Raw genomic sequence first — 21,677 nt, 5'->3', positions numbered from 1 at the left:
CAAACTGTTTCAGTCTCCTGAGGGGAAAAAAGTGTTGTCGTGCCCTCTTCACGACTGTCTTGGTGTGTTTGGACCATATTAGTTTGTTGCACTAAGCATTATAATGCAATGGAAGACAGGTGAAATGATATTACAATGTTTCTAATAAATCTCAATTCAATAACACCCTATCCTGACTCATGTAAACCACATCAGTGTTATTTTTAATAGCAAATAATACTCATAAAAGTGATTCTCCCATCAACTTAAAAGTTGATAGGAGGGGACAACTGCTGGTCAAATTAAGGAGAGAAAACAATGAGCAAAAAGGTCATAAGGGGCCAGTACACTGGATTCAAAATGTCACATGTTGATATGATTCAATTTCAACCTCAGTTACTAGGCTATCCCACGTTACATCACTATGTATAATTCTATCACATCAAGAACTAAAATCCTGCCATGCCTATCCCTATACATGTAGAACCAGTAGTGAGACTATTGAATGAAAAAGAGAAACAATGTTCCCCAGCAACTGAAAGCACACAAATACAAGGTAAACAACAGATTGGCTGGTTGGCTGACACACACACCCAAAGAGACTATGTACAGGCACACACATGTTTAAGAACACAGCTTTACGAATAAGGCCCAAGCAAGAATTATGTTAAAAAAAAGAAAAGCATTCAGCAAGTGATATTGGTGTGATACTGTTGTCCACAAAGAGTGGACTTCACCACAGCGAGGTTACATTGTTCCAAAGCGTTAAGGAGAAATTCATGAACAAACATTGGGAGTAGCAATAGAAGTGATGACTACATAGAGGAAAATATCATCATCGTAAAGTCAATTCATGTCAATCATTCAATCTTCTGTTCACCCATCTCCTTATTCAGCTCTTCATAAGTAGCGTCTTCCTCCTTGTCGTCTCCCTCGTCTGCCCGTGAGTTAGGGACCCAGAGGCCAGAGTCAATGCATCTCTTCATGTGGACCTTAGCCTCCTGATGGGTAGGAACAATGACATTCAGAGCACCAGTTTATAACAACTTCAGGAGGTTTTATGTCACTATTCAGTGTTCCTTTAAATTTGCCCTGAGCATGTGGAAGACAATATAACAAAAGAAACACAGGAATGGATTTGGTTTTGTAACCTACCGTTGGGTCCAGCTTAGTGATAACAGTCTGCAACATTGCAATGTCCTTCTCGTCAAAACATTTCTGCATCTCCTACAAAAAGGACAAAATATTTGTATTTATTTCACCTTTATTTAACCAGGTAGGCTAGTTGAGAACAAGTTCTCATTTACAACTGCGACCTGGCCAAGATAAAGCAAAGCAGTGCAACACAAACAACACAGAGTTACACATGGAATAAACAAACATACAGTCAATAATATAATAGAAAAAGTCTATATACAGTGTGTGCAAATGAGGTAGGATAAGGGAGGTAAGGCAATAAATAGGCCATAGTGGCGAAATAATTACAATACAGCAATTAAACATTGGAATGATAGATGTGCAGAAGATGAGTGTGCAAGTAGAGATACTGGGGTGCAAAGGAGCAAAATAAATAAAATAAATAACAGTATGGGGATGAGGTAGTTGGATGGGATATTTACAGATGGGCTATGTACAGGTGCAGTGATCTGTGATCTGCTCTGACAGCTGGTGCTTAAAGTTAGTGAGGAGATATGAGTCTCCAGCTTCTGATATTTTTGCAGTTCGTTCCAGTCATTGGCAGCAGAGAACTGAAAGGAAAGGCGGCCAAAGGAGGAATTGGCTTTGGGGGTGACCAGTGAAATATACCTGCTGGAGCGTGTGTTACGGGTGGGTGCTGCTATGGTGACAAGCGAGCTGAGATAAGGCGGGCTTTACCTAGCAAAGACTTATAGATGACCTGGAGCCAGTGGGTTTGGCGACGAATATGAAGGGCCAGCCAACGAGAGCATAGAGGTCGCAGTGGTGGGTAGTATATGAGGCTTTGGTGACAAAACGGATGTCAGTGTGATAGACTGCATCCAGTTTGCTGTGAGTGTTGGAGGCTATTTTGTAAATGACATCGCTGAAGTCAAGGATCGGAAGAATAGTCAGTTTTGTTTTACGAGGGTGTCTGGCAGCATGAGTGAAGGATGCTTTGTTGCGAAATAGGAAGCCGATTCTAGATTTAATTTTGAATTGGAGATGCTTAATGTGAGTCTGGAAGGAGAGTTTACAGTCTAACCAGACACCTAGGTACTTGTAGTTGTCCACATATTCTAAGTCAGAACCGTCCAGAGTAGTGATGCTGGACGGGCAGGCAGGTGTGGGCAGCGATCGGTTGAAGACCATGCATTTAGTTTTACTTGCATTTAAGAGCAGTTGGAGGCCACGGAAGGAGAGTTGTATGGCATTGAAGCTCGTCTGGAGGTTAGTTAACACAGTGTCCAAAGAAGGGCAAAAAGTATACAGAATGGTGTCGTATGCGTAGAGGTGGATCAGAGAATCAGCAGCAGCAAGAGCGACATCATTGATGTATACAGAGAAAAGAGTCGGTCTGAGGATTGAACCCTGTGGCACCCCCATAGAGACTGCCAGAGGTCCGGACAACAGGCCCTCCGATTTGACACACTTAACTCTGTCTGAGAAGTAGTTTGTGAACCAGGCGAGGCAGTCATTTGAGAAACCAAGGCTGTTGAGTCTGCCGATAAGAATGTGGTGATTGACAGAGTTGAAAGCCTTGGCCAGGTCGATGAGTACAGCTGCACAGTATTGTCTCTTATCGATGGCGGTTATGATATCGTTTAGGACCTGAGCGTGGCTGAGGTGCACCCATGACCAGCTCGGGAAACCAGATTGCATAGCGGAGAAGGTAAGGTGGGATTCGAAATGGTCGGTGATCTGTTTGTTAACTTGGCTTTCGAAGACCTTAGAAAGGCAGGGTAGGATAGATATAGGTCTGTAGCAGTTTGGGTCTAGAGTAGAGGTCGACTGATTAATCAGAATGGCCAATTAATTAGGGTCGATTTCAAGTTTTCATAACAATCGGAAATCGGTATTTTTGGACACCGATTTGGCCGTTTTTTTTTCTTCAGACCTTTATTTAACTAGGCAAGTCAGTTAACCTCTTACGACACCAATCGCATAGGGCGCAGTATTGTCACTTTCGGATGAAATACGTGCCCATATTAAACTGCCTCCTACTCAAACTCAGAAGCTAGGATATGCATATTATTAGTAGATTTGGATAGAAAACACTCTGACGTTTCTAAAACTGTTTGAATGATGTCTGTGAGTATAACAGAACTCATATGGCAGGCAAAAACCTGAGAATAATCCTATCAGGAAGTGGAAATCTGATGTGTGGAATCTTTCCAAGTCATTGCCTATCTAACACACAGTGACTAAGGATTCCTTTAGCACTTCCTAAGGCTTCCACTAGATGTCAACAGTCTTTAGAACCTTGTTTCAGCCTTTTGCAGTGAACAGAGAGCGAACAAGAAGGCTGGGAAGTTGTTGACTCAGGGAAGGACATCAGTTCATTGGCGCGCATTCACGTGAGGAGGTAGCTGTGTTCCATAACATTTTTCTTGACATTGGAATCGTCCGGTTGGAATATTATTTAAGTTTGACGTTAAAAAGGCCCTAAAGATTGATGCTTTACAACATTTGACATGTTTGAACGAACGTAAATATAACTTTTTTGAACTTTTCGTCGTGACATTTTCCGTGCGCTTCCTACATTTGGAGTAGCTAACTGAACACGCAAACAACAAGGAGCTATTTGGACATAAATTATGGACTTTATCATACAATACAACATTTATTGTGGACCTGGGATTCCTGGAAGTGCCTTCTGATGAAGATCATCAAAGGTAAGTGAATATTTCTAATGCTATTTATGATTTTAGATGACTCCAAAATGGCAGGTATCTGTATTGTCTAGTGTATTTTTCTGAGCGCAGTACTCAGATTATTGCAAAGTGTGCTTTCCCCGTGAAGCTTTTTTAAAAATCTGTCACAGCGGTTGCATAAAGGAGATGTTCATCTATAATTCTTTGAATAACAGTTTAATATTTTATCAACGTTTATGATGAGTATTTTTGTAAATTGTTGTGCTGATTCACCGGCAGTATTGGAGGGAAAATATTTTCTGAACGTCACGCGCCAATGTAAAATGCTGTTTTTGGATATAAATATGAACTTTATCGAAAAAAAATGCATGTATTGTGTAACATGATGTCCTAGGAGTGTCATCTGATGAAGATCGTCAAAGGTTAGTGCTTCATTTAGCTGTGTTTTGGGTTTTTGTGATGCATCTAGTTGCTTGGAAAATGGCTGTGTGGTTATTTTTGTCTATGTACTATCCTAACATAATCTAACGTTTTGCTTTCGCTGTAAAGTCTTTTTGAAATTGGACAATGCGGTTCGATTCAGGAGAAGTGTATCTTTAAAATGGTTTAAAATAGTCGTATGTTTGAGAAATTGAAATTAGATTTGTGGTTTTGAATTTGGCGCTCTGATTTTTCACTGGCTATTGTCAAACTCGGTGTCGTATGAAGTTTTACGAACACATTCTTATTTTCAATGACGGCCTAGGAACGGTGGGTTAACTGCCTTGTTCAGGGGCAGAACGACAGATTTTTACCTTGTCAGCTCGGGGATTCAATCTTGCAACCTTACGGTTAACTAGTCCAACGCTCTAACCACCTGCTTTACATTGCACTCCACGAGGAGCCTGCCTGTTACGCGAATGCAGTAAGAAGCCAAGGTAAGTTGCTAGCTAGCATTTAACTTATCTTATAAAAGACAATCAATCAATCATAATCACTAGTTAACGACACATGGTTGATGATATTACTAGTTTATCTAACCTGTCATGTGTTGCATATAATCGCTTAGGTACATGTTGCGCCAACCATAAACATCAATGCCTTTCTTAAAATCAATACACAAGTATATATTTGTAAACCTGCATATTTAGTTAATATTGCCTGCTAACATGAATTTCTTTTAACTAGGGAAAATGTGTCACTTCTCTTGCAAACAGAGTCAGGGTATATGTAGCAGTTTGGGCTGCCTGGCTCGTTGCGAACTGCGAAGACTATTTCTTCCTAACAAAGACAGCCGACTTCGCCAAACGGGGGATGATTTAACAAAAGCGCATTTGCGAAAAAAGCACAATCGTTGCACGACTGACCCTAACCATAAACATCAAGGCCTTTCTGATAAGTGAAATAAATGAGTAAAGAATCCACTCTGAAACATATCTAATTAGTAATTAATGTAGAATGAATAGTTAAAGTACTGAATGTAAGTCCCATAAAGGTCTAGTAGAGGCTGGAGGTGTGTGTGTGTGTGTGTGTGTGTGTGTGTGTGTGTGGTAATATAAAAGGCTGTGTGCATTGTATGAATTTTAGAGCTCTCATAAACGTTTTGACCATTGTTGGCTGGGTCTCCGTCTGCTTCATTCAACCAGACTCTTACACACTCTGGTGGGGCAGACTGAGTAGTTTAATTGAAGTTCGGTTTAAGAACATTGATAACTTAATTCCCATAACACTTTCTTAAAATCAATACACAGAAGTATATATTTTTAAACCTGCATATTTAGCTAAAAGAAATCCAGGTTAGCAGGCAATATTAACCAGGTGAAATTGTGTCATTTTGCGTTGATTGCACGCAAAGTCGGGGTATATGCAAACAGTTTGGGCCGCCTGGCTCGTTGCGAACTAATTTGCCAGAATTTTACATAATTATGACATAACATTGAAGGTTGTGCAATGTAACAGGAATATTTAGACTTAGGGATGCCACCCGTTAGATAAAATACGGAACGGTTCTGTATTTCACTGACAGGAAAAACGTTTTGTTTTCGAGATGATAGTTTCCGGATTCGACCATATTAATGACCTAAGGCTCGTATTTCTGTGTGTTATTATAATATAATTAAGTGTATGATTTGATAGAGCAGTCGGTGGTAGGCAGTAGCAGGCTCGTAAGCATTCATTCAAACAGCACTTTCGTGCGTTTGCCAGCAGCCCTTCGCAATGCATTGCGCTGTTTATGACTTCAAGCCTGTCAACTCCCAAGATTAGGCTGGTGTAACCAATGTGAAATGGCTAGCTAGTTAGCCAGGTGCGCACTAATAGCGTTTCAAAGGTCACTCGCTTTGAGACTTGGAGTAGTTTTACCCCTTGCTCTACATGGGTAACCCTGCTTCGAGGGTGGCTGTTGTCCATGTGTTCCTGGTTCGAGCAAGGAGAGGGACGGAAGCTATACTGTTACACTGGCAATACTAAAGTGCCTATAAGAACATCCAATAGTCAAAGGCATATGAAATACAAATCGTATAGAGAGAAATAGTCCTATAATTCCTATAATAACTACAACCTAAAACTTCTTACCTGGGAATATTGAAGACTCATGTTAAAAGGAACCACCAGCTTTCATATGTTCTCATGTTCTGAGCAAGAAACTTAAACGTTAGCTTTTTTTACATGGCACATATTGCACCTTTACTTTCTTCTCCAACAATTTGTTTTTGCATTATTTAAACCAAATTGAACATTTTTCATTATTTATTTGAGACTAAATTGATTTTATTGATGTATTATATTAAGTTAAAATAAGTGTTCATTCAGTATTGTTGTAATTGTCATTATTACAAATATATACATTTTTAAAAAGCGGCCGATTAATCGGTATCTGCTTTTTTTGGGGGGCCCTCCAATAATCGGTATCGGCGTTGAAAAATCATAATCGGTCGACCTCTAGTCTAGAGTGTCTCCCTCTGAAGAGGGGGATGACCGCGGCAGCTTTCCAATCTTTGGCTTCGTTAACTTGCAAAACCAAAAACAGAGATAGGGATGATGATTATGATGGAAAGACAGTGCTAAATGAAGGAGGACGTGCAGCAGTAGATGTTCCGTACCTCAGGTAGGGACTCATACACCTCAGCAGGATCCAGTCCTCCGGGCCCCAGGCGTTTCTGTCTCTCCTCCTCTTCGTACTCCTTCATGGCCCTCTCGATCCGAATCTTGGCCCTGCCACGCACCCTCTCCTTAAAGGACTCCAGCTCATCATTGAAGGCATCCTGATACTGCTGATCTGCAGTCTGAAAGAGGGAAATGTAACTGTCTAAATGCTTTGCTATTGAGTGCAAGTGGGAAATGTATTACCTTTACACACAAACAAACCTTTATCTTGGCGAAGAACTGACGGAAGCAACCGCGGGGATCCACCTTTAGGCTCTTAGCCAGCTCCAGGACGAACTGCATCACTATGGTCTGGTGAGCCACCTGCTCCATCAGCGCTTTCTTCTACAGGAGGAAAACATCAACAGGACACTGACATTAACCCTTGTCTATGCTCATCTGTATCAAGAAAAGGAAACTGCATGTGTACTTCGTACTGAGGCATGTTTTGGAAAATAAAGAGGATCAGACGATCATTTACTAACCTACTTCATAACCTTCTCTACACCAGGATTGTGTTCATTATGCACCAAACGTAAGAAAATGGACTGCAACAGGGAGGGACTACCTGGAATTGTTCAACAAGAAACACTATCGTTTTCTGTTTCAAAACGTTTCGCTACCCTGTGCCCTACTGAACATGACCCTGATGAGTGTCCTCTGGGGTAATGTATAGTGAATGAAATCCCTGATGGGTTATTAGAAGTGAGGTTTGTCGTATTACGGTTCTGCTCTCACCTCCTCCACCTCCAGATCAATGCACATGATGACTAGGTAGTTGGCCGTCTCCTCACACACCAGGTGAGGGTTGTCTGATAGGTACTTCTGGCTGTCGTCCCAGCGTTTCATCATACCTGACAACAGAGACAGATACCATGGCCATGACAACTACCTACAAAGAATGGGGACAACAAAGAATGGGATAATGACTCTCACCAAAGTGTTTGATCTCTTTCTCATACTTCTCCACAAAGGTCTTGTGTTTCTGCTCTTTCTGCTCCTCGGTCTCCTCCTTCACATCTGGCTTAATGTTCATAACACTCTAGGAGAGACAGAAGGAGAGAGAGAGAGAGAGAGAGAGAGAGAGAGAGAGAGATCGGAGTGGGGCAAGACAAGTGGCATCAGCAAATAACCATCACCTGCAGCCAGGGCGCACCTGTGGTTCCACACACTAAACCCACCTTGCTGAAGCCCTCCTTGCAGAGTGTGTCTACGCTCCATGGCATCTTCTTCTCTTCCCGCCGATGGTCCTCCAGTTTCTTCTCCCAGTCTCGCTCCTCCTTCTTCAGCCTCTTCTCCTCGGCCTGTGCCTTGCTCAGCTCGGCTTTGGCATCATCCGTGACTGAACTGGACAGATTCTTTGTCTTCTTCTGTGCTTCAGTCAACTTGCGCTTACATTCAGCTAGCCCCTTCTCAAGGTCCTCACCAGCCTTTATGGACTGGTCCATTCGTTCCACACGCGCCTAGGTGATGGTGGGGAGAGGGGTCAGGACAAAGGGATCTCATCGAGGATAACTAGATATACAACGCATAACGCCAAATGTTATGTTTATCTTTCCATTGAGCTTATCTGCGAAAGCAGGATTTTTACATAACGTAGCTAGCTATTTGCTACCTACAGCATCTGCAAATCTAGAAAGCTAGCTAATAATGTGATAATTAGCTAACTTACAGAAACCAAGTAGCTATCAAATGCATCACTCTAATCGACATAACGTTACCTCATGTCTCCATTTGAAAAGGCTGGGTGTATCGATGTTTGGATGAGTGTCATCTTCATCATCTGAAACCTCAATGTGGTCCCACACGCTGTAGTCTATCCTACTTGTCATTCTAGCTACCTAGCTAGCAGGCTAAAATTTGCTTGTAGCAAGAGCACGTTAAAAGTGAAAATAATAGATTTAAGTCTAATGATACAACGTAACTAGCTAACTTAAAACCTTGTTAGAAATTATATCGGTAGCTAATATATTTACTATTGCTTAACAACAATAGTGCACAATGTAGCTTCAGCTAGCTAAGGAAGAAACCCTGGAAGTTTCCGTTTAGACGTTTTCCACGTCTCTACGTAAACTCGTCATTGAAGAACGTCAAGGCAAAGGCATGTGGGTGGGGCATAAGATTTTTATAATAAAAAAATATATATATATTATTTAGTAGATGTAATAATAATAGCCTACCATCATTGATAATAATAAAACCAACTGGCCATATAAATATACATTTGTCATTTTATTAGTGTTTTTATGACACATAAAAAAGAGAGAAAGAACATAAACAACGTAGATTTCCAAAATAAAGTTAATGGATAGCTTATTAATGGATAGAATAATTCACACTACCTCGCGTTCTAGGGTTCTCCACACTGAAAGTAAACTGTATACCCTACATATATATTTAAACACATAAAAGTATACGTTATGTTGCAATAACAACAAGAATCAATCATAACACAATAATATGCTACAATAAACTATTACATGACAAAAGTCTTTAAAAATGTAAGGCGATTCCTTTTTCTGTGCGATGGTCTGGCTGACAATGATGACGCTCTCACACCTGTAACAAAACCGTGCAATTGATATTAGAGACAGACAATATCTTCCCTCTGCTAATCCCCCAAACTTGGACTTTTGTTTTGTAAAGCCAACACTCCACTGTGGGAAAAGTCACATACCTCCAACGTGGCCCTTTTTACCTTCAAGAGACTCCTCACATTGCATACCAAATAAGATCAATGGCTTCTATAACAAGTATGATGGTAGAGAGTGCTAGTTCTATCCTCTAAATGTTTGCATTTAACAATGCCCCCTTCACTGTGTCCTCCTACCTTAAGACTTAGTCTTGATGATGAACTGCTTACTCTTCTTGCCAATCTTATTACAGGAAATGCAGGTGTATGTCCCTGGAAGCAAGGAGGAAGAGGTAAAAACAGGTTGGTCCTCCATCTTCTCTTTGGGATCTGAAGACTGCCAGCTGTACACAGGACTGGGGCTTCCTGTAGCCGTGCAATTTAATGTGATTTCATCACCCACACTGATGTCCAGGGTCTCAGCCTCAGGACTGAGGAAGGATGGGGGGTCTGAGAAAATAAGTATAAGGGAAAGGGATGGATATTGCATATAAACGAATACACAAACGCAATTGGATTTCATTGTTTCTCATGAAACTATTAATGGTTGGGCTGAGTGGATAGACTCACAGTGCACAGAGACGTTGAGAGGCTCTGATGTTACTGAAGGAGGCGGTTGTGGTCCCTCTGGTCCCAAGTCCAGCTGAGCCACACACTTGTACTGGGCTCCGTTATCAGCTTTGGTTGGGGTGATCAGGAGGATGGAAGATACTTGGACAGGGGAGGCAGGGGTCAGATCAGAGAAAGAGTGGTTGTAAACTTCAGTCTGCCCTCTGTACCACCTCAGGGTGAGGTATTGAACGGGGGCAATGTTCTGGACATCACAGAGCAGCTGGTACTCTTTCCCCTCCAACATGGGACCAGTGTGGTTTGTTGAGCTGATAGTGACACTGTCTGGAGTCTCTGTGAAAGATCAGCTGGTTAGTGTGTCAAGCACAACACGTACATGCAGTAGTAGTCGCCACAAATAGAATTCATCATTATGAAGTATGGTCTGATGCATGTACTGCAGCCATGCTCTGCCTTTAATTGAGCTAAGATAAAAAGTCAGCTTTATGTAGGCCAGGTTGACTCACTGTAAAGGATGAGGTTGAGTTTCTCCTCACACTGTCTGGGTGCAGTGAAGAAGACTCCATAGCAGATAGGCTCCTCGATCCAGTCAATCAGACTGTCCACCTTCCATTGGACAGCCCGGTCCTGTTGGGTGTGTGCTGGCCCGATGGCTGACTCCCAGCCTAGGACACGCACCGGGCGAGAGGCTTCACAGCTGACAGACACAGCCTCCCCAAACCCCACCACCACCCTGGAGGGTTTCAGCTCCAGAGAGCATCCTTCACCTGACACTGAGACACGGACAATATCATCATCACCATCATCATCGTTACATTGTCTTCATCAGCATCATCATTTCCCCAATTTTTTTCATTATCATCATGATCATCACATAATCTAATTAGAATGTTCTATTATTGTTGGCATATCCGAAACATTCATATTTGTTAAATAAACATTTACAGATACAAGGAAAATGTTGCTTGCAGTGATTTGATTGTGTGACTTTAGCAGGTGTTTATGATCTGTTTGTATCACTGTGGATATAAGACTGGGTGGGATGCAGGTTCCACTTTGCCATCATCTCTGGGTTGCAAGTTTAATTTCAGTGGACAAAGCACAGGTAAATAATTCACACACTCATATATGCAATATTATATAAGAGTATTTCACCAAAGAGCTTTAAAACCATTTATGACCAATTCTATTGCCAAAAACGTCTTCAAACTACAAACTCGTCGATACAAAGGGGGCCTCTACTGCAGATGTCCCATAACCCTCGACTCCACAGAGAATAAGCAAATCTTAGGAATAATAAAATGTTGTCTCTTGCAACATCTTACCGGTGCAGAACATGCAAAAGGTTAGGATCCATTTTAGAAAGTAGTTTTCCATCTTTTTGCAGACTTTGATGAGGTCCACTATGGTCGGAGTTGAAAGGCGAGTGGAATTCCGACTTGGTCCTGCTTGGCAACTCCAAAGTGAACTGTGATTACTAACAAAAGCCCTCCCTCACCAAACGAGGGCTCTCATACCGTAGTCTGTGTCTGACTGCAGGGCCCCAAGGGGGAGAAGAGGGGGCTAAGGAAGTTTGACAGGCATCAAGGCCATACCTCCTCAATGGTAACTCATTAGGCCTACATCCCACAGGGGAAATTCTTCCTTTAATCATTTATTTGTGGTTTAGTTAGAATCTGTATTTTCATGTTCAATGGGAGTTAATATATCAGACCCATGATATATTTCAGCCCAAAATGTATTCCTACTCCTAGAATCTCAGCCTAGATCTGTTGTAGTTCTGTTCGCTGTCATGTATTGTTACAGCAGCACAACCCCAAGCTATTCAGATGACATCTCTTTTCTGTTTTTAGAAAATACCCATATCGAGTTCTATGACTTCAGAAGGGTGCTACGGTTACAATTTTCAGTTGTTTCATCTGAAATGAAACCCCAATGACCTGTGTTAACTTGCCTCAAACTAAACAGTTCCCGTGTGACTGTGGATTCATACACATAGGTGGTTTGAGAGAACTCACATTGCAGTTCTACTCTCTTTTCTGCAGGCATGTTTGATTCCCATGCGCACACTGCTTGGACACCCCATGCTTTGTCAAGACTCAGCAGGTTGGATTGTTGGACTTGAGTTGTCCGGCATGTAGTGTGTAGGCCTCACTCTGTGATCAGAATGTACCACCACTGCACAACAGCACCGGCCGTGACCAGGCTGCCAGAAACATTGCTCAGTAATTGGATGCTTATTGGGTTTATTTATAGAAGGCTCAGCTGCCAATCCTCAGTGTCTACAGTATGTCTACTCTGTTTTGTGTTTCTACGCTGTGCCTTTGTTTGTTGTGGAAGTACACTACTGTACACTTGTTTCTGAAAATGATCATGTGTGTATAATATAACATGTTTTTGCTCAAGGACTAAATGTGCTGGCAAATTGCCATTATAAGTCTACGCTGCAGCCAGGTTGTTATAGCAACAGTCAGGCTGCACACACAAAGTGTTTCTTGGCAAGGCAGAAGTCCCCTTCACCAGGATGAAGCAGAACCCGAGAGACACAAAAAGGACACACTCAATTTTTAAAAGGAAGTATTTATTTGAGCCACCGTAGGCAGGATAACAGATGGACGTTCATGCTTCGCTTTACATGGACCTTAGTTTGTAGTGATTAGTATGGATGTGTCAGTGTTACAGTAATGTATGAGAGAAATGCCATACAAAAGACAGTAGAGGAACATGTCACAGTGAAAGACTGATCGTTTCAAAACGTTAACTCAATGAGCATAGCTGGTTGATGTTGGACAGTGAATGCTGTGTATGCACGGTAAACATCACCTGCATTGTCGATGCAAAACTTTCAACCAACGTTGCAGCACTATTGAAATGGAAATGAAAGACACCTAAATAGGTTGCAGTAGAACACCGCCTGAGACTGAATCTCTGACACAATGCTGAGCCTGACAGTATTCACATTCCGAAGAGAGAACTAAATGTCTGAACGGAAGAGCAGTCAGATGGAAACACACATCACAGGTCATATAAACAAGCTGACAGAAATGTCTAAATAAATCAGAGAATGAGTGTTAGTGACTGTGAAAGAGAGCATATAACAACATTCAGTGCTGAAATAAAATGGACAATATACACATAATTAGTTAGCGACACAATATACGAACATCGCATGCAAAAAGCTAGTTTACATAGTGCAACTCAAATAGTGTTCTGTGCACCGTACAAGCACCATTTCAACTGTACCAATGCTATTCCAGCCCTGTGCAACGTGAACTGAACATACTTTGCACTTACCACTGTAACCATACCTTGAAATATCTACCATGAATTTGTTTTAAAATTGTAATAAAAAATAAACACAAAATTCTGATTGTGATTCAACAAAAAAAGACAACGATTGAAGGACTGTGCCACTCCACTCGTCAAAACAGAGAATTGTTTCTACTAACACACAGTATAGCAACATCTTAAAGGACCATGTGAGCCACCTATGGTGAGATATGACTGTGTAGCCTATTAAAATCCCTGAGATAGGTAAAACACATTAGTGGCCTTTCTCTCCTCACAGCCCTGAGACTGTGTCCATGGGATTCATGTCGGTATGCATGTTCGCTTCCCTATGGTCCACAGGTTGAGAAAGTGAAAGACAAACGATTAAACCTATCATCAAACATACTGACAATACTGACGACAATGCTGTGACGGTAAAATAGAGAGATAAAGTGGAAGAGTGTGGGCAGAGAACAAAATAAGCAATAGTGAAGAGAAGCAACCTGTGGCTCTTGGAATAGCAAACTTAAATTGGTTAAAAGGTTCTGGTATCACCATTTTAGAGCAACAAGAAAAAAAAGCATTAGACAGGAAGTGATGCATTGCATGGCTCATTTCTCATTGTACAGTCACATAAGATCACTTGGTGCTGTCATCAGACATTTTTTACATTTTTTACATTTTAGTCATTTAGCAGACGCTCTTATCCAGAGCGACTTACAGTAGTGAATTCATACATTTCATTTCATTTCATTTCATTTCATGCATTTTTTTTTTTGTACTGGGAATCCCTGCCTTAGAGCACTATTGAGCACTATTGTACAGACTACAGTGATCAGGCTAGCCTGTTTTCCCAGCCGCTTTACCTGCATGACAGAGACACACTGGCTGAGAGAAGAGAGACTACATTCAGACATGCTTGATTATAAAACGAATAATAAAACAGGACACACATGCATGTGAATTAATGCTTTGTAGTGTCGCGCAACATGCTCACACAGACACAGCCCAAGACACATTCAAAACAACACCACATACAAATGGCACAAAGCTATTGTTTGGAGTAGGCTAATAGAAAGCACTCTTTGGATTTATAAGCCATGCAGGATTGAAGCCATCCATCATATTAATTCAATAAACAATCATTCTTATTCATACAATGTCTGTTGAGGAAGTCCTGCTGGTCACACTGGCGATAGAAATTCTCTTCCTCTGGCCTGGTCAGATGATGGAGTTGGGACCTGCTCTGTGTTTGACAACGACATAGACAATCACGATCACAACGGCCAGGCACAGGCCCAATCCTATGATGACCCAGAATGTTGTGCTGCCCCCTGTGGGAAGAGGGTGTGGTTAATGAGGGTTTATTTATTTGTTTGTGAAGAACCACACAGACAGACACTAGAGCAAAGAAAGCCAGCACGACCACTACTATCCCTGCAGTGGTTCCACGACTGCCTGGAGAAACAGGAGCAATGAGATATTTCTCAGAGCAGTCTATTTGGGAAATATTAAGAAAGTAACACATATTCATGGTACGGGAAAAATTGGGTCCCACTTTACATGAAGTGTCCTGAAAAACATATTTCCATGGTAGCTAGTTTCATATGTAGAGTGTAGTTACAATGTAATAATTGCAAAGTAACAAAGTACTTGTGGTCACCTGATGATGTACCCTTACCAATGGACACAGTCTCATTCAGGTAAAGGGTAACATGAATGCACCTAGTAAGTGAGTAAAGGGGGAACGAGAGGGGAAGAGGGAGGGGTAGTAGGTGAGAATAGAAGCATTTGTGAAAAAGATAAGACTAGGTACTAATTAGAAACATGATCCTACCTTCAGGTTTGGGATTCACAGTGAATGTCTTGCTGATCTTGCCTATCTGATTGGAGGCAGTGCAGGTGTAGGTTCCTGGGACCTCGGACGGGGGGGAGAAAATAGCTTCTTTGACATGTGAAGACTGCCAGCTGTACAGAGGAGTGGGCCTTCCAGTAGCCGTGCAGTTTAAGGTGATTTCCTCCCCCACTCCGATGTCCAGGGTCTCAGCTTCAGGTCTGGAAAAGGTTGGGGGGTCTGAAGAATGGGGAGAAATAACCAATCAACATGGACTGTTCCCACAAGATTCGGTGTTCGGGGAGGGTGAAATCATGAGATGATAACAGATTATTGGAAGACTCTGTTAAATATCATAGTAGGATATTGTGGCGGATGAATCAGAATTAGTTGGGTAACATAGATAATTAAGATGTTTTATTTGCATAATATGCATATGTGAGATACTTGTCATTAGAATGTATCCCTTCGGACTCTGGTGTTGGCAGTTGTACTTCTTCCCTCAGCTGGGGCTCAGTCACTTGGGGCCCAGAGAGGGGAGAGGTCAGAATGGAACATTGTCTTCATATGTGAACGTGTCTTTACTTATTCTTAAACCATGTGAAGGGATGGCGTGATTAATGGGGAACCAATTACTTGTCTCCACAATGTCTGTGCGCAAGTCGCTCCCTCCTTTGGCATTGGGGGAAGGTGTATGGCCGTGTCTGGACCATTGTATGTCCTCTTTGATGTTGCACTTATCTTGGGATAGTGTATGACATAGAGGCTCACTCCCCTCAGTGAGCTTGTCCAGGAGTGGAGTCAAGAGGGGGTTTACTTGAGATGGGAGTATTTTTTATTATTATTATTATTTTTTTAAAATCTTTATTTTAACAGGGAAAACAGACTGAGACCTGGATCTCTTTTATGGCTGTGCCGTGTGTAAACATGTTGACATGTACAGTTTTAGGCATACAGACAAGAACATTTCAAACATACAAAACAAAGACACAATTCAACAGAAACAATCACAGACAACATCATATTGATCCTCCATAACATTTTTGAAATGGGCAAGGGACACCAGAGTGTCTAACTTAAGTTGGATCTGCAGTTTGTTCCATAAATAAGGTGCAAAGGAACTAAAGGCAGTCCTACCCAACTCTGTGGAGACAGCAGGAGTCTCTAATGTAATCCACATCTGTGATCTGGTTTTAAAATTAGTATATCTAGTGGAAATTAATGATGATATATATGGAGGTAGTTTTAAAAGAAGTGCTTTATTAATAAACAAGAGAGCATGTTGCTCTCGCCTCACAGATAGAGAGGCCCAACCCATATGTTGACAAAGGATACAGTGATGAGTTTTGTAACTATCACCCGTGATAAACCTGAGTGCACAATGGTAAATAGCATCCAGTGGTTTTAATGTGTTTGCCGATGCATGCATATAGATAATATCACCATAATCTAAAACGGACATAAAAGTAGTCTGCACAATTTGTTTTCTATTTACGGAGGACAGACAAGCCCTGTTTCTGTAAAGGAACCCTATCTTGAATTTGAGCTTTTTTCCCAATTCAGTAACATGTTTTTTAAAAGAAAGCCTATCATCTAACCATACCACTAAGTATTTATATGCAGAGACCTGTTTGATTTGAGTACCATCCAAGCTAATAATTACAAAAGTGTTTCTAACTGAGAGTTTAGATCTAGAGTTGTCAATTGATTTATGCCATTGGATGAGCTAATGGTTCTGTTCTATACCGTACCAGGGAGAGACGGTTCCAGTTTGGAGTAGGAGGACCAGACACAATGAACACTGACCAGGTCTACACAATGAACACTGTTGATACAGCAGTTGTTGCTGTCTGCTATGTTTTATAGATATCTTTCATATAAAACGTAACCTTGTGACCCATTCTATGTATCTGTGGTTCGTCATGTACGTTGAAGGGGTGCATCTTGGCTATAAAAGCTCTTTGTACTGTTGTGTAGTCACTTTTCAATGGTTCATTAGAGATAGCGCATCATTGACAGTCAAATGCTTTTGCAAAAGCATCTTAATTATTAAAGATGTAGTATTAAGTATAACTCTGACTGGTGTGTGAAGTTTGTAACTCTCCTCATTTGGTAATGCAGAAATTAGCCACCACAGTATCAGATCAAACTAAATGATCAGCTGTAAACATGAATGGAATGATTGAAAATAAGACTAGAGGGAACTCACAGAATACGGTGAAATCAAGAGGTTCTGATGTTACTGTAGGATGGGGTTGTGGTCCCTCTGGTCCCAGGTCCAGTTCTGCTCTACATCTATACTGAGCTCCATCATCATGTCTACTGGGGCTGATCAACAGAGTAGCTGACACATCCACTGGTCTCTTACTGACGTTACTGTAAGTTAATTTATCTAAGGGTTCATTCCCTTTGTACCACTTCACAACCAGGTTCTGTAGAGGAGCCATGTTCTGGATGTCACACTGCAGCTGGTACTCTGTCCCCTCCAACATGGGACCAGAGTGTCTCAGAACAGAGATGGAGACGCTGTCTGGAGGCTCTGTGGAGGAGGTCAACAAGGTTAAAAAAATACTCTACCTGATATACAGTTAAATAGAAACATACCTTTCACATTCACAAGGAGCAAAATACTCACTGTAGAGAATGACTGGAAGTACTTTTGAGGGTTGTTTGCCGTCAATGAGAGTCATGTAGCATATAGGTTCTATTGTCCAATCAGTAAGGTTATCCACAGTCCAGGTGACAATGCTGACATTTTGTTTAGAATCTGTACCTCCGAATGTGGCCTCCCAGCCCATCCCCTCATGGTCTGTGGATGATGTGCTGCAGTTAACTGAGACTGAGTCTCCATATCTCACCACCACTCTGGGAGGGTTGAGCTCAAGAGGAAAGGAGGCATGTGTAGGACCACCTACCGGTCAGAGCACATGACATGTGAACAACATGGCAATGATTACATGCAACCATAAAATAACACTGACATAACAATACAATGTCTGTCAATAAATATATCTTTGCTAGTATTTTTGCTGGTTTGTATTACAAACTCTCTGCTGGCCAAGACAACTGGTTTGACTGTGGCCATACATTTCGCTATCAGAGGGTGAGAGAAAGTTGCCTATTGCTTCTGCTAGTTGTTAAATATCACTCAGTCAAGTCAGGAACAAGGGAGTAAATGAATGAAACTTTTAATATTAATAGTGCTCTAAAGCAGGGATTCCCAAACTTTTGCATTCAGACCTCCCTTCCAGCATTGGGGAACATCCCGCGCCCCCCTACGCGTCTATTTCTATGGGCAAAAGCACTTTTCATGACAAAAACTGTTCACACCCCTCTTGTTGGCGAAGAGAAAATCATGCAGGTTTAAAGCTTATTTTCTGCAATTCTACAATTTTTTTCATGAGGTACAGAGAAAATTTTGCATTTTTATTCTATACATTTTGCCATGTCTAATGTGTATTTAAGTGACTCAAACATTACAACAAAATCTATTGGGCACATTGTTTTTTAAAAATGTTTGCTGACATGTGTCCTGACTTTAAAAATAATTTTTCAAACTCAGGCTTTCAATTTATTAATGTGGTTGAGAGTTGTAACAGTAGAACGCACAAGGTGCAATTTGGAAATGTGGTAGTGCATGGGAAGTTTTCCTCTTGTTATGTCATTCACTGACAGACATTTGAGAGATTTTTCTAACATGTCAGTAATGTACAGTTGATCAACTAGCCCATGTTAGCTAGGTAGGTATGTTAGGCTAACCAGCTATCTAAATCTTGTAGTTATCATGGCCATAATGTGTGCCTCGACCCCCAGGAGGCCCCCATTGATTTTGTTGACTAACTCAGGTATCATATGAACACATTTAAGACATGGCTACATTTGTATAATTGCAGGAAATTTGCTTTAAAACTGCAAATAAATTCTCTCCGCCCATGACAAAATATGGAGCATTTTGGGGAAATTAGCTTAAAACATGCTAAATGTTCTTTCTGTCAACAAGAGGATTGTGAACAATTTGAAGTCATATGGGTCGCGACTTGCGAGGTGGAGGTTTGTTACTACGTAGATAAAGACTATACCAACCCAGATTTTTACCGCCTAGGAAATTTGTGTGACCGGACCTTCTCAAATAGTAGTTGAGTACACCTGGGCTAGTTGATCTGGACATTTCTGACAAGTTAAAAATAGCTCTCTAAGGTATACAATGACTGACATGACAAGAGGAACTGATGATACACTACCCAATTTCGAAATTGCACCTTGCATTGCACCCTAGGGGGAACACCCCACAGTTTGGGAAACACTGTTCTAAGGGACCAAATTCTAGAGAGAGAAAAAAAAAACTTGCTTTTCTTCCAAATGAATCTACCACTCCCTTAATAGAGCTCTTTCTTGATCAGACATATTGATTCAGTGGGAGAGATTGGACTTGGACTTCAAATAGTCAAAAACATGACTTCCAGAAAGTTAATCATCATACCTGGAAAATACAATTAAATAGTAATTGAGTTGTTTAAACTTAATGGGAAATTCATACGGTAACGGGAACAGCAAACATCTGTAGTTTAACAAAAAAGTAGTAACATCGATTTGTAGACCCTACCTGTAAACACCAACACACCGAGTGTCAGAAATTCGAAAAGTCCTTTCACCATATTTATTATATCCAGCAAATATATCCCAATGTTGACCGTCACCTTGAAAACCTATATCTACGGTAATCGAAACTAAAAGCAGCAGCACACACAAACGCTTTCCCAAACGAGAACACATCCATCCGTCCATCCATGGGTTGCCATGTCAGGATAAATTCATAGACCAATCAAACATCAAAACCCACCCACAATGACTGAAAGGAGTTGCCACATTTAGTCAATAAAATCCTTTTCCATAACGTCATCGAGCGAATTAAGAATGCATATCAACGTAACTTGTATGGAGCTAAATTCGGGTTTCCATCAAAACAATAATTATTGCGAGCTAACTTGACTAAAATGAATTTAAATATGTTGCAAGAGAAATTATAATTAGCCCTCATTAAACTCGCCAGATAATTTTGTATCATTGGATGATGATTTAACTTGTTTGACTGCTATGATATAGCAATAAGGCCTGGGGAGGTGTGGTACCATATATGGCCAATATACCACGCTTAAAGGCTACAACTCAGAGTGCCTGGATACCACAAACCCGCAGAGGTGCCTTACTGATATTATAAATTGGTTACCAACATAATTAGAACAGTAAAAAGTCATTTTTTGTCATAACTGTGGTATATGGCCTGATATACCACAGCTTTCAGTCAATCAGCATTAAGGGCTCAAACCACCCACTTAAAAAATTAATGTTAGGCAATTTTCTGGCATTTGTGACTTTATTATGTGCCGGATGTTAACACTACAAACAGTTATAAATGGCCTATTTGTTTATTATGTGCCAGATGTTAAGACTACAAACAGTTATAAATGGCCTATTTGTTTATTATGTGCCAGATGTTAAGACTATAAACAGTTATAAATGGCCTATTTGTTTATCATGTGCCAGATGTTAAGACAATAAACAGTTATAAATGGCCTATTTGTTTATTATGTGCCAGATGTTAAGACCATAAACAGTTATAAATGGCCTATTTGTTTATTATGTGCCAGATGCTAAGACTATAAACAGTTATAAATGGCCTATTTGTTTATTATGTGCCAGATGTTAAGACTATAAACAGTTATAAATGGCCTATTTGCGAGATTGACTTGTCATTTCAATAGGCATAGGCTAGGCTTTCTGACTAAAATCTGGGTTCATGATTGTAATGAAACTCTGCCATGGTTTGGTTAGCTAGATGCAGGTAGCCTATAGCCCCTGATTGGACTACATCTAAATTGAAATAGCCTAAAGTAACCTAGGCAAGATGTAGGCAAGATGTAAAATGAATGATTTAGCAGCTTGCTTAGTTCAAATTGCCAGACTCATTTATTCAACATGAGTAGCGAGGCGATTTTGAGGTAAGAAGTGTTTCTGTTGCCCTGTTGGAATAGGCTAGTAAGAATGGGGTCGTCATTTTAATCACTGAATCAAATATTAATAATATGGATATGAACTGAATAGGCCTATGCTTGTCATTCAGTGTTTTATTTTGTTTTACTTGTAGCCTAATCTGACTGACTGTAACCTTCAATCTAATGCATTCTAATAACAGCTGATCGGCAATTGCGATAGAACTGTGACCATGATCACAATTGATAACTTCCAATTTCATTAACTAAACATGGCCATTAATAATTGCACAATTACACAAGGTTAAAACAACAATAAACTGAAGGTATAGGCTATTTATTAAAACAGTTTGACAGATCCAGGAAGGCTACACAAGTGGCACAAATGTATTTCCAATGACTCCAGTGATTTAGTCATTGTATCAAATGCTAGGCTACTGTAGCCTACA

The 21,677-nt window shown here is 40.8% G+C and overlaps 3 protein-coding genes across 3 annotated transcripts; all 3 read right to left on the bottom strand.

Annotated features, from left to right (window-relative positions):
- Window positions 1-177: 177 nt before the first annotated feature.
- On the bottom strand, window positions 178-9,017 carry LOC106607217 (hsp90 co-chaperone Cdc37). Its single transcript, XM_014203944.2, has 8 exons — window positions 8,654-9,017; window positions 8,114-8,395; window positions 7,869-7,974; window positions 7,671-7,786; window positions 7,155-7,277; window positions 6,890-7,072; window positions 1,135-1,206; window positions 178-980 (listed from the first exon to the last, which is right to left on the bottom strand). Exons 1-8 carry the CDS (start codon window positions 8,762-8,764, stop codon window positions 840-842), a joined length of 1,134 nt encoding a protein of 377 aa, XP_014059419.1. The 5' UTR covers window positions 8,765-9,017; the 3' UTR covers window positions 178-839.
- Window positions 9,018-9,151: 134 nt separating this feature from the next.
- LOC106607216 (hemicentin-1) lies at window positions 9,152-11,681 on the bottom strand. Its single transcript, XM_014203943.2, has 5 exons — window positions 11,460-11,681; window positions 10,641-10,907; window positions 10,135-10,467; window positions 9,763-10,014; window positions 9,152-9,491 (listed from the first exon to the last, which is right to left on the bottom strand). Exons 1-4 carry the CDS (start codon window positions 11,509-11,511, stop codon window positions 9,764-9,766), a joined length of 903 nt encoding a protein of 300 aa, XP_014059418.1. The 5' UTR covers window positions 11,512-11,681; the 3' UTR covers window positions 9,152-9,491; window position 9,763.
- Window positions 11,682-12,698: 1,017 nt separating this feature from the next.
- LOC106607215 (intercellular adhesion molecule 2) lies at window positions 12,699-20,049 on the bottom strand. Its single transcript, XM_014203942.2, has 5 exons — window positions 19,842-20,049; window positions 17,874-18,149; window positions 17,448-17,777; window positions 15,242-15,478; window positions 12,699-14,738 (listed from the first exon to the last, which is right to left on the bottom strand). The coding sequence occupies exons 1-5, from the start codon at window positions 19,891-19,893 to the stop codon at window positions 14,626-14,628; spliced, it is 1,008 nt and encodes a 335-aa protein (XP_014059417.1). The 5' UTR covers window positions 19,894-20,049; the 3' UTR covers window positions 12,699-14,625.
- Between the last annotated feature and the right edge of the window lie 1,628 nt (window positions 20,050-21,677).

Source organism: Salmo salar, chromosome ssa06, assembly GCF_905237065.1.
Source record: "Salmo salar chromosome ssa06, Ssal_v3.1, whole genome shotgun sequence".
Lineage (NCBI taxonomy): Eukaryota > Metazoa > Chordata > Actinopteri > Salmoniformes > Salmonidae > Salmo > Salmo salar.
This window is presented reverse-complemented; position numbering and strand designations above follow the sequence as displayed.

What these genes read in the sequence shown, in the direction of transcription:
- LOC106607217 (XM_014203944.2), bottom strand. Translation starts at nt 8,764, where the DNA reads ATGACAAGTAGGATAGACTACAGCGTGTGGGACCACATTGAGGTTTCA. An exon ending in GAAAGAGATCAAACACTTTG is followed by an intron (nt 7,787 to 7,868) that starts GTGAGAGTCATT and finishes CTCTGTTGTCAG; the next exon opens with GTATGATGAAACGCTGGGAC. An exon ending in TCACTAAGCTGGACCCAACG is followed by an intron (nt 981 to 1,134) that starts GTAGGTTACAAA and finishes CCTACCCATCAG; the next exon opens with GAGGCTAAGGTCCACATGAA.
- LOC106607216 (XM_014203943.2), bottom strand. Translation starts at nt 11,511, where the DNA reads ATGGAAAACTACTTTCTAAAATGGATCCTAACCTTTTGCATGTTCTGC. An exon ending in CTTTTGCATGTTCTGCACCG is followed by an intron (nt 10,908 to 11,459) that starts GTAAGATGTTGC and finishes TCCGTGTCTCAG; the next exon opens with TGTCAGGTGAAGGATGCTCT. An exon ending in ACTCAACCTCATCCTTTACA is followed by an intron (nt 10,468 to 10,640) that starts GTGAGTCAACCT and finishes GATCTTTCACAG; the next exon opens with AGACTCCAGACAGTGTCACT.
- LOC106607215 (XM_014203942.2), bottom strand. Translation starts at nt 19,893, where the DNA reads ATGGTGAAAGGACTTTTCGAATTTCTGACACTCGGTGTGTTGGTGTTT. An exon ending in TCTTGATTTCACCGTATTCT is followed by an intron (nt 15,479 to 17,447) that starts GTGAGTTCCCTC and finishes CCCATTCTTCAG; the next exon opens with ACCCCCCAACCTTTTCCAGA. An exon ending in TGTGAATCCCAAACCTGAAG is followed by an intron (nt 14,739 to 15,241) that starts GTAGGATCATGT and finishes CTCTTCCCACAG; the next exon opens with GGGGCAGCACAACATTCTGG.